General features: G+C 39.1%; 1 protein-coding gene across 1 annotated transcript in view; it reads left to right on the top strand.

The window, feature by feature from the left end:
• LOC126095361 (protein unc-13 homolog C) overlaps positions 1–12,038 on the top strand; it is a 657,358-nt gene that overhangs the window by 214,916 nt on the left and 430,404 nt on the right. Inside the window, exon 7 of the mRNA XM_049910168.1 lies at positions 3,332–3,422. Coding sequence (XP_049766125.1) covers positions 3,332–3,422 — 91 coding nt within the window. The remainder of the gene's footprint in view (positions 1–3,331; positions 3,423–12,038) is intronic.

The following is a 12,038-nucleotide window of genomic DNA, read 5'->3' as shown; positions in this document are numbered from 1 at the left end:
GGAGTTTCCTTTGACAAACTATCTTATTTTTAAATTTTAATGTTCTGAATATTCGTCGCAAACCTTTCCAGTTTTTCGTTACAGTTCCCACTCCAAGAGCTTTATTTTCCAACAACATGTCCAAAAGAGATGGACTGGTGTAGTATCTATCCATATAAATGCAATGTCCTTTGCGAAACTACTGTGAACACAACCTTTTTACAAGGCCCTGGATACTATTGTCAACACTGCCTGCAGAACCTGTATATACATCACAGTTTAGCATATAACCAGTTAATGAATCGCAGAGAGCATACAATTTTATTCCATATTTATTGGGTTTGTTTTTCATGTATACCCTGCAGCTTGTTCTACCACGCAAGGGACACATTGCCTCATCTATTGTCAGATTCATGACTGGACGAAAACTAATTTTGGTTTATTCACAAAGAAATCAAACAAAGGCCTGACTCTGTTAAGTGCCTCGTCCTTTTCTTCGCCTCTGCTAATGAACATAGCATTGTCATTCAAGTGTAACATCGAATGTTGCGAAAAATCGATCGCGGCTCAACAATTTACTCGCAAATCCAGTCTGCGGAAACGGGTTTGTTGACCAATAATCACTGATTTTCGGCTATTGGACGACGCACATATGCAAAATAATACTTCAGTAAATCTCTTGCAATTTTACTGCCGACCACTTATGCCAAACAGAGTTTATTTTCAGGCTACCTTTGCGTTTCATTGTCGTAATAACGTTACCAGCGTACAGATTCGTTTCACTTTTGATGATCTGAATAAGGTCGTCATCAAAGAAATAACTAAAATATTGAAGCTCCTCATTGGCATCTGAAAAATGCGATGCTCCGCCAACCACCTCCTGGAAATCCGGCAGTGCTGGCTGATCGTCTGGCTCCGACCAGTCTCGCTCTCTGTGCTCAGTGAGCAACACACGACCAGCTACCACAGATGGTGACTGACGGTCTGTACCATTGTCTGCATAGAAAAAAATAATGCTAAGATTGGTACTAAAAGGTACTAAATGCAAGTGAAGTAATGAACATTACTCAAAATGCGGTAATGAATTCTTCACTTTATGAGCAATTAGGACATATATATATATACCTGAATCATCACTTGTACTCTTGCCTGGAGAGTATGAATCCTCTTTGTCAGAATCGTCAATTTCAGATCCTGCATCTCCATAAAGAATATCTAAGATCTCTGCCTCCGTCAGCTCGCTGCCCGATATTTTCACAATCGTAAACACCTGTGAATGAACGGCAGGTAACTTCGTCTTTCCAGTGATCACAGCCGCTCGCAGGATGAGAGAGCCGATAAGTGCTTGCCTCTTGCGCAAGAAGAATGAAATACGTTCACATTAGTTGGCGAAACTGCTTCGGAGACGCGCTTACGGAGCCAAATAAAGGCTCGCCCGTACGGTATACGGGCGCCGTCGCCAACGTCAGGGCGGCGTAGGGGCACCGTGCTGTAAGTGTTTAGAGTTTCACACAAGAAGACAATGCAGCGTACACACAATGTTGACAAGTTTTTCATCAGGTTCTTTGATCCAATCATATGCTACCCATAAGTTATTTCCTGGATTTAACATTAGCTGTCTTTGTCAGGTAACGTGTGCATTCATATTTACGAACTTGTACAGAGTATGAAAGGATAACACACTTATTGTTGTTGAACTAAAGCATTTTGCACTTCACATTGTTGTTAAACTGAAGCATTTTGCACTACATGTTAATTTACAAATGGCGAGCTTTAGCTTTTACATAAAATAAAAATCAATAATGTGATATAGGAAGCTATAAACTGACTGATTTCACATTATTACAGTGTATTTGCAAACTTATATGGAAACAGAACTAACACTCTAACTATAATGAAATACCATATTATTACCTTATGTGAGTGACATGGGTGAACACATGCCTACTGAAGACATATGTGTGGCTCATTGACATACGGAACTAAATAACACTACCTTTTGACCTTTGGTGCTCTTTAGACACACACACACACACCTCTACGAGGTGACTTGCATGGATTGCTGGGTATGGTAGGAGAGTATAGAACTGTGTCTGCTGGGTAGGGAAAGATGTGTGGGAGAAAGGAGAAGCTATGTAAGTAGTGGGAGACAGAAGAGGGGGAGAAGAAATATGGCTGTCAACAGCACTGTCAAAAGGGTGATTAAATATGATAAAAACAATACTGATGGAGTGGAGTTAGTGAGCTGTGATTCCGCGTATGTGTGAGAGAGAGGGAAGTGGTCATTTGGGGGGGGGGGGGGGGAAGAGAGATAATGCAGTGCCAGGACAGAGGAGGAATGGTTTATAAAATGACTGGACGCCCTCCTGTGTGTTCCATCCATTCAGTCTTGTGATTGTAACTGCTCCTGAGAGATACGTGTGTCAACCTCATCTATCTCCGAGTTTTTCGCTACCATTCTTACAGCAAACGCCTTCCCTTCTCTTGACTGCGTACCTCATCTGAGTGGTACAGAAACTGCTTGTGATCTGTCAGTGTTGACGTGATTGTGGGGATGTCATTAGTGAGTCTGTCTGTGTATGTTTGTGTGTGTGTGTGTGTGGGGGGGGGGGGGGGAGCAGGGAAGGGGGTTTATGGGAGTCTCTCTCTCTCTCTCTCTCTCTCTCTCTCTCTCTCTCTCTCTCTCTCACACACACACACACACACACACACACACACACATAAATAGGTAAAGTACTTGGTAGAGACTGGGGAAAGGAACCACTCATGGTGTGCTTCAATGAACTATTTCAGCATCTGCTGGACATGGTTTACAGAAACATCAAAAAGGTCACAAGAGGATAAGAAACCTGTTTTTCCAGAATAAATGAGTTAGGTTATGCAGTGTTTAAGGCACCAAACTCATATTCAGAAGGAGTGAAGTTCATATCACCCTCAGGTGATTGAGATTAAGATTTCCTGAAGTCAATTAAAGTAAAAGTGATTATTAGGATAGTTCGTATCTAATCCTTGTGCTATTGGAGATAGTGCTTCATGTAATGACCTTTTCGTTTGTTCAACCTTAGACACCAGTTTTCCTTTATGGCGTCATCCAGTATAGAGATCTCTTGTTTTAAACTTTGTATGACACCAAAGCTTTTCTATTTTACCTGTAAACATTGTGTGTGTAGTAAGATAAACACAGTATGATGTGCCAACTACTGGACACTGACCCTGTTGTGTATGTAACAGATGACAGAATGGCTTTGGTGTTAAGATATCTGAAAACTGAAGTCAATTCAGATTTTTAATTCTCACATGTAGAATAGGTTATTCATTTGAGGGAAATAATGATTTTGTAATTTTTGTGCAGCCATCCTGGAGATAATACATTCTACAGTAACATCGACAGTATGCCAGACATTCGACCCCGGCGGAAGTCCATACCACTTGTCTCAGAACTTGTAAGTTTCAAATCACACTCTTTTCTGTTATTTTATGTATTAATTAAGTTATTAAGGTTTGAAAGTATTATATAGTAATTGAGATTACAATGTTTATACTTCATAATGTCGCCGTCTCCTCTCACAATTTGAAACCAAATTTTCATTACTGATGAAATTTCTTAGAAGTTTGCATTTTTAGAATCTACTATGATTCATCTGATCTGAGTACCATTTTAAACTTTAGGAATATCTGTGCTACTAATTATTTTGTCTTTTAGTAATTTCCAAAATTGATTTAATAAAATCAGTAAATTCCAAGAAAATTGTGTTTCCTTTTCTCAAGTCAGTAACTAATAAGTAATTAATAATCAGCTACTCTTAATGTAACAGACTTTTCTATTACCACATGCATACCCATTGCAGAACATCAGCTTTTAAGTCAGTAAGCCTTTAGAGATCATTTTGGATGTCCCATATAAGTTACAGAACAACATTTTGAAGAAAGTCTCCCTTTACCACTCAGTACACTGAATCCAAAAATGAATTTAGATAACTGAACACTTTTTATTTCTACCTGAAAGGTTCTTGCAAGTATGTTTAGCATCTATGAGTAATTTTTTTTGTCATCTTAATTTCTCTCATCTATTCCAAATTACACTTTCATGGTTTATTATGCGATGCCTATTTTGACCAAACTATTTTACTGTTCATTTTAGTTAACGATTTCTAAAAATCTCATTTAGGTGAAGTCTACATGTATAATGAACTTTTCAGTGCCTATTAAGCCATGTTCATAATACACAGAAATTGCTTTGTGGCAGCTTTTATATATATATGAAGGATAGGAAGGCAATTAAAGCTCGAGAATGATTATGATTAATTGTGATATGCCTTATAAGGCACCCATTGCTTTATAAAACTCAGGGGAAGAAAGAAGTGATCTGCCACTGCAATCATCACATTATTTTGTTACAACTTTATGTTAAATTGAGGCACATGTACAGGTATAAAACAAACAAAAATTACTGAAGAATGTTAGTCTTAATTTTGGTTGTCTAACCATAAAAAATAGACTTTGTTAATGGATAAAGTATGTATTTGGAAGGTAGCATCACACAACTGCAGTCATATCATTGTAATTCACAATAATTTTTATGATCATTCTCTCAATATCTTATTTTGACAGTACCAAGTCACATAATTTGATTAGTTATTCTATATGTTTGAAAACTAACTGGACAAAAACTAAAATAATATTAAATCTTTTTTATGCTACAATCTTCTGCAGGTTCTCAAGGTATTGACTAGAAAAGTCTTACTCATTAGAACTGCATGTTTCACATTTGAATGTGTGTTTGGTTCTCTGGAAAATTTCCAATGCGCTTCCATAGAGTGAAGATTAACCAATGTGTAATGTAATAAGAGGTTGTTCACCAGTTGCATGCTAAAATAGATTACCATTAATCATGTAGTTTGTTCAACCTTCAGTACTTGTTGTGACATATTTATTGTCTTGTTGTTTGCTAGTAGTTTTCCTGCAGTCCATGACAACAGCGATTGTAAAGTAACCCTATTGTTCGTAGACTGAACTCAAATAACCTATTACAACTTTGTGTTATGCACAGTTAAACGCCTTTTATATTCAGTGTACTTCAGGAAAAATGGAAAGATCACAAGACTTCAATTACGATTGTGTTTCATATCTGTAGATGTGACAGACTGCAGGAGTAAGGTATTCAGGTGATTCTCAGTTAATGCTTTTGTAAAAACTGTTATGATAGAAGTTTATAGTATTTAGAAATCATTTCAGATAACAAGCAATTCTCATTTCTCCTGCAGGGTGTATACGGGGACAAGGAAAAAAAATACCTGGATTATTCCCGGATTTCTCCCGGATATCCCGTTTAAAAAATATGCTTTTTCCCGGGCGAAAATACACTTTTTCTGTTCTAAGTGACAGTATGTTTTCCGTAGATTTTCCCTCGGAACTGTAAAACCTATCAATCCTTTGAATGGTTAACGTTTTATACAGTCGCATAGAACTTCCCGGAAAAAAAAGAAAAGACGGGGCAAAGAAGCTTTGGAGAGACTTTTAATAAAAAAAAAAAAAAAGGAGAGAAGTTTTGGAAAGACCTTTGATTTGCAGCAAAATATACGTTGCATATTTTCGTATTACGAAAGTATAAATGCGAATTGCACCAAACACAGGGCGTTAGTTTCCGGAGCGTTGAAACCGAGGTTGCGATGTTCTTTTGTAAGCGAGTCGTATCTCAAGCCACGAGATCTCGTCAGCCGATGACAGCAGCTATTCAGAGCATATGACACGTGTTATAGTCAGCCAATAGCAAGATCACTGGTTACATAGCGCGAACACGCAAGAGGAAAAGTTAACGGTTTACATTAATGTACACAGTACCGTATATCTACAAGAAAAGCTAAGCTTTCACATATAATGTTAGTCTCTAAGATTAACACGCTACAACAGAACCTAAGCTTTCACATGTAATATTGATCTTTTTTTGCATGTGCTCTACTTTAAGACACATCACACAAATGTGCCAGAAAAATTTAAAATTATGACATAAATGTCTCGGCTCCAAATTCTTGTAAGTGGCTGGTCCTCAAACTGTTCATTTTCGAACGATCTGTGATTTAGATATCCATCCCACTATCTCACACGTAACACAATTCATCTTGCGTGAAAAGAAATTTACTTTGAAAGTAACGCTTTTCTAACTACCGTTCATAATACTATCCGGAGACTGTTATAAATAGGATCGATTTACCAGTTGCCAGAGAGCGCCAGAAAACAGGCATTATTGTGCGTGTGCAACTGCAGTGGTGTAGGAAGCCCGTATGTTCGTGTGTATAAAGCACTAAGAGAGCTTACATTACACCATAAAAGAAACAGTGCATCAAAGGATACTCCAAATAACATCGGAATTTCGTAAACCATACTAAAATGCATAATTCGGCTTGAAGTGCAAATTGGCTTTTTCCAGATTCACAATGCAGTAGGTCCCATCTGATATTAAGCTTTTCAGTGTGGTTTTTGGGATGTAAATTTTCTTGGAGTACCAGTACTCTACGATCTCATTTTTGGTTCTTTATTACGGCATAAGATGATAACGTGCACTTGAAATTGCACTTGAAATTCAGCGAATAGTTGGAACTAGCCAATACTGTAGAATGAAACACTTCGTTTCTAATAAAATGATTGCCTCGGCGGAAAGATTAATAAAGCCAAATTTCTTAAGCAAACTTGCAAAAATAACTTCACTGTTCTGCAAATGCTTGACTGCTGCTAACATGGAAACAAAATAAAATCAGAAAACTGAAATTAATAACATATTTTTGCCCTCCGTAATTTGGATTTTAATTCGCTTGATAGCTCCCGGCCACAGAAATCCGTTTTGTTTTCATTTGACCGGGAGCTGTTAACCCCCTCCCCACTACAACTCAGACAAGTCTGTGCAAGCGTGAATCTGGCAGCTAGGGCGCGCGAGAAAAATTTTTCTCGTTTGCATCTGGCTGCTTGCTGCTACTACAGATACAGCTAACAGCCAAACTTCAAGTAGCGGGATAGTGATGAGGAGCTCGTGAATGAGTCGTTCAAATGAACGCTTCGCTCCAGTGAAGTGTGAACTAACCACTCAATTTCAATGAACTGGTACTTCAAACTCTTCACAGATAGCACACTCCACATTTTTTTCTAGTTCACTCACTCTCTTCCCCTCTCCCTCCCCCACTACATCGGCTCTACGTCACTCACCCTCCCTTCACTTCAGTCAACCTAAGTTCTCCCTCTACTGCCTGTCGACGAATCGCGCGGTGTTTGTGGGGAACGATAGGTTTACGAGGGGTTTGGAAGGTGAGGGGCGAGGGGAAGGCAGCGTCAGCTGCTTCCTGTAGTGCAGACATCATTACCCGTGACTATTTGTGCAGTTAAACTTCGCGTCTACGGGTAGCCTACAGTTGGCTGCGCTTTCAGACAAATGAATATTAAAGATACAAACGAAGAGGGTGGCTGTGTGAGCACGCACAGCCAATATGAAAATAAAAGGTTTACTAATAACACTAAAAGAGGGATTTTACCTGAAATCGTACCAGCGACTACAGGTGACAGTTTACGTTTTGAATCTGGAGGATTATTATTCTCAACAAAAATAAAATCTACAGGAAAACTTCTGAATAACTACTTATCTTAGGTATATAGATTTTGTGACAGTGGTGAACATACTCATTCTATTTTGGATTAAATTTTAAAACGAACATAAAATTGTACTGCATTTCGTTGGTAGCCCTAGTTTTCAGTCCATGAATACAACAAATAATGTTTCATTTGGCAGATAAAGACTATTTTGGGCGCTTCATGAGAAAATGTCGAGCAAGAATACCTTCTTTATATGTGACAGGCTTCTCTGTTTATCTTTCCTTTGTCCCCTTCGACCATCCTCTATTTAACTCAGACGCTGTAAGAGCGTTAAAACGTTGCGTGCATGTTACTGCATAGTTCGGCCATCTGTTGGTAAAATTATGAAGTACTACGAAGCTTTATTGTTTGAGCGAGGCGAAGCGAGCGTAGCCGCGGCGAACTGAGCAACTTCGCCAGGCCTCCGTACTTCATGAATGAACTACTTCGTTTGAACGCTTCACGGCAAAGAGTGAAATGAATGAAGTAGTTCACGGGAATGAACGAGTTCGACCCATCTCTAGAAGGTACTGCTTAATACGCGAGTCAAATGCGCATGCGCAACAGACCGCTGGCAATTGGTCAAACGAACCTAATGTGAACAGTTGTGACGTCATGTTCATAGCAAGCAGTTTATTTTTACGAAGAATTACAGTCTGCGTCCTACGGCATTTGGCATATTTTTGCTATTTGCAGACGCTTGTGTGTGCACGGTTTTTTGTTGTTGTAAATTGCACATTTCCTTTGCCACTAAAGTTTAATTTTTTTCCCTCTCGTTTATATTTTATTGTTGCAGTACCATTCTCCAGTAGCAGGATATAATAACATTCTTTGCTAGAGAATCTATTCTGCAGTCAAAATTACAAAAATTTAACTGAAAGCTAAAACAATGAAAAATTCCCGGAATTCCGAAAGATTCCCGGGTTTTTCCCGGCTTTCTCCCGGTTGAAAAACTTCCCGGGTTTTCCCCGGATTTCCCGGGTCGTATACACCCTGTCCTGGTTTATTTTTAATATTATATACTGTAATGAACTTTTTACCCAGTTTGCCATTTCACTTGGAGCTCCTCATTCCAGCCATTAGGGTATTATGTAGTACTTCTACTTCTGTACACAGTTCATAATTTTATGACTCCTCTCCATCACTTATGATGAAGAGTTACGAGAAACTCACATAAAACTGTTGTTTGTATCTTGCAACTTGTTAGTGATGTTTGTGTTACATGATACAGGAGCAAATGTTAAGGAAACAGTGTGGGCAAGTCTTAAGCTACATTTACACTGATGGATTTGTTGCGGAGATTTGTGCCCGGGACATGTAGCCGATGAGGTGTGGCACAGTTCGCAAGTTCGTGCGACATGTACCTGCAATATCGTCGCCAGAATTCCAAGAAATACTTCGTTCTGGCACATGTGCCTGTATCCGCTCGCTGATCCAAAACACGGCACAAAAGCCAGATACATTTTCTACTGTGTACACACAGTTCACAGGCAGACTCGTTGCATTGCATCTTGGGTACAAGTAATCAGTTGTGTGTACAAGGAGGTTAGGTTTTTGTAGTATCCTGTATCAGTCCTTAAATCTCAATTTGCAAAGGCAGAGTGAACGAAAAATAATACTCTGAAAGTTATTGAAGAATTTCGCGAATGGCATTCGTTGTGGGATCCCACATACCCCAATTACAAAAACAGAAACGCTAAACGAGATTTAATTCATGACCTTGCGTGTTTATTCGAAGTTTCCGATAAGGAGATGGACAGTAAATTACATAACCTGGGGTCACAATTCGTCAGGGAATTCAATAAACCTGTTTTTTTGAAGACATCAGGTTCTGGAAGAGAAGAGATTTGCTCATCAGAATGGTATGCCTTCGAATTGTTGCTCTTCCTATAGGATATAAACAAACCAAGAACGAGTTTATCCACGTTTGAGGTAAGTTATAGCACATTTATTTTACATTATTTGTATCAAAAATATTTATTTACATAACAATCTGGAATGTAATTATGTTCTTTACACTTGTGCACTGAAAAAGAAAGCATTTTCTATGAATTTGACATTCATCACTGAACTAAACATACAAATATTGCCACTGCACTTGTTCTTCGTCAGTGACAAAATATGTAACAAATTCATTCCTCAGTTGATTCGCATCTTCGACAACATTTCTACCCGTTCTTGGTAGCGATGTGAGTGGTGTGGTTGGTCTCTACATCTCCCAGGTTCTGTGGTCCCTCATTCTATATTTTCATAATTGAAACTGCCTGGCGGCAGTTGGTCTCTACATCTCCCAGGTTCTGTGGTCCCTCATTCTATATTTTCATAATTGAAACTGCCTGGCGGCGAATAAATTGTGCGAGCTTCTCGATTTCTTCTTAAGAAATTGTGAAGATAAATGCAGCACAAAGTTACAATACTTGCTTTCTGGGGCCAAGGTGAATCGGTTTTCGTAGAACATGAAAGACTGATGATAATATGCCAAAGGCATTTTCTACAACTCTTTTGGGCTCTGCTGAGCCTGTAATTACATATTCTTTCTTTGAGCCTTTGTTATGACTCTCTGGGAAGGGCTTCATGACGTGTTGTTGTAATGCAAAGGCATCATCAGCAACAATTAGAGTGTAGACACTTCTTCCAGACAGCGATTTCGTTCCTCGTACATGCAGCGCACCTGCTTGAAGGGCTTTGTTGAAGCTTGTCGATTAAATACACCTCCATCTGATACACGTCCGTGTACTCCCACATCTGTATTTGTACGTGTTTACCATCTAAAGCCCCTATGCAGCGAGGGCAGTTCCAGCGAATCTCAAATTCTCGTGCAATTTCCTTCCACTGTGCTTCAGATTTCGGTACCTGAAAAAAATAAACAAAAAGTCTGAAGAATGTTTTTCCCATTTTTTTTATATTTTTATTTTAGTGTACATCGGAAGAGAGAAAGTGAAGAGGACACAATGCTGGAAGAGGAACAGAGTATCTGCAGAAAAGAACAGTACACAATCAGAGCCATCAAGTCAACCGCAGAAGAAGGCTAAAATTATCAGCAGTAATCTAAAGACGACCGAGCGAGGTGGCGCAGTGGTTAGCACACTGGACTCGCGTTCGGGAGGACGACGGTTCAATCCCGTCTCCGGCCATCCTGATTTAGGTTTTCCGTGATTTCCCTAAATCGCTTCAGGCAAATGCCGGGATGGTTCCTTTGAAAGGGCACGGCCGATTTCCTTCCCCATCCTTCCCTAATCCGAGCTTGCGCTCCGTCTCTAATGACCTCGTTGTCGACGGGACGTTAAACACTAATATCCTCCTCCTCTAAACACGAGATGATGCAGCATACGAGGTGCTCAAGTGCACTAGCCAGCACATTGTAGGGAAAAAGGACAACAAGTTCACGTACTGAACTGTAAGCTCCATGACAACACCATTTACTGAGAAAATTACATACCCACCATCTACATTCCTTTCTCCGATTTTTATTCTCCCGTTTTACAATTAGATTCACAGCGCTAGCGTGTAGAAATATGTTGAATGTCAACTGAGAGAAATACGGAACAATAAACGTTTAACAATTTTACAAAAAAAAGATACAAGAGTTGATTTCCGAAGCAAAAATGGAAGAGCTAGAAGAATTTGGGTGTACAAGTGAAGTAACTGAATTGAACTTTGGGGGCAGTCCGAAAATGTATATATTTTTTCAGAAGATAACTGAAGTTGTCAAGTAGTAATAGCTTTTTAATTTTAAATTTTCATTTAAATGAAAGGTAGATAAAGATAACGGTTCCTACATTAATTTCTCCTTGAAGTGCCTTTATTATAGCTTGACACACTTTTGGTATTATTTGAATGATTTTGGATTTGGAAATCCTGTGCATGTGCATCAACGAGCTATACGAATCTCCAGCAGCTAAAAAGCATAATGTAATGGCAAGCTGTTCAGCAGGAGTTACAGCGTCTCGAAAATTTGTGTCCTTTAATGTGTAGTATTGGGCAGTCATATCGTAGACATACAAACAAAATTTTTGAAACCTTGTGTGTCTTGAAATTTTAGGTCACTCATCACTGAACTGTAAGCTCCATGACAACACCATTTACTGAGAAAATTACATACCCACCATCTACATTCCTTTCTCCGATTTTTATTCTCCCGTTTTACAATTAGATTCACAGCGCTAGCGTGTAGAAATTAAGTTCTGCACCAGATGCCAAAAACTTTCCTTGAACATTTGGTTTGTAGTTACCAAGTAGTGACATATTTGCTGCTTTCTTTTAATCAGTTTTTTGTGACTGACTCGCTACATGTCGCCAGTGAGAACGCTCTACTTGGCTACTTGTGCCGAGCACTGGCTACTTGTGCCGAGCACATCTCCCTGAACTAAGTCGCGAGTACATGTGCCGTGATACTTTTCTCCGTGACCTGTGCCGGATACAAATCTCCACGACAAATCCCT

The sequence above is a fragment of the Schistocerca cancellata genome, chromosome 8, assembly GCF_023864275.1.
Source record: "Schistocerca cancellata isolate TAMUIC-IGC-003103 chromosome 8, iqSchCanc2.1, whole genome shotgun sequence".
In the NCBI taxonomy this organism is placed as follows: Eukaryota; Metazoa; Arthropoda; class Insecta; order Orthoptera; family Acrididae; genus Schistocerca; species Schistocerca cancellata.
This window is presented reverse-complemented; position numbering and strand designations above follow the sequence as displayed.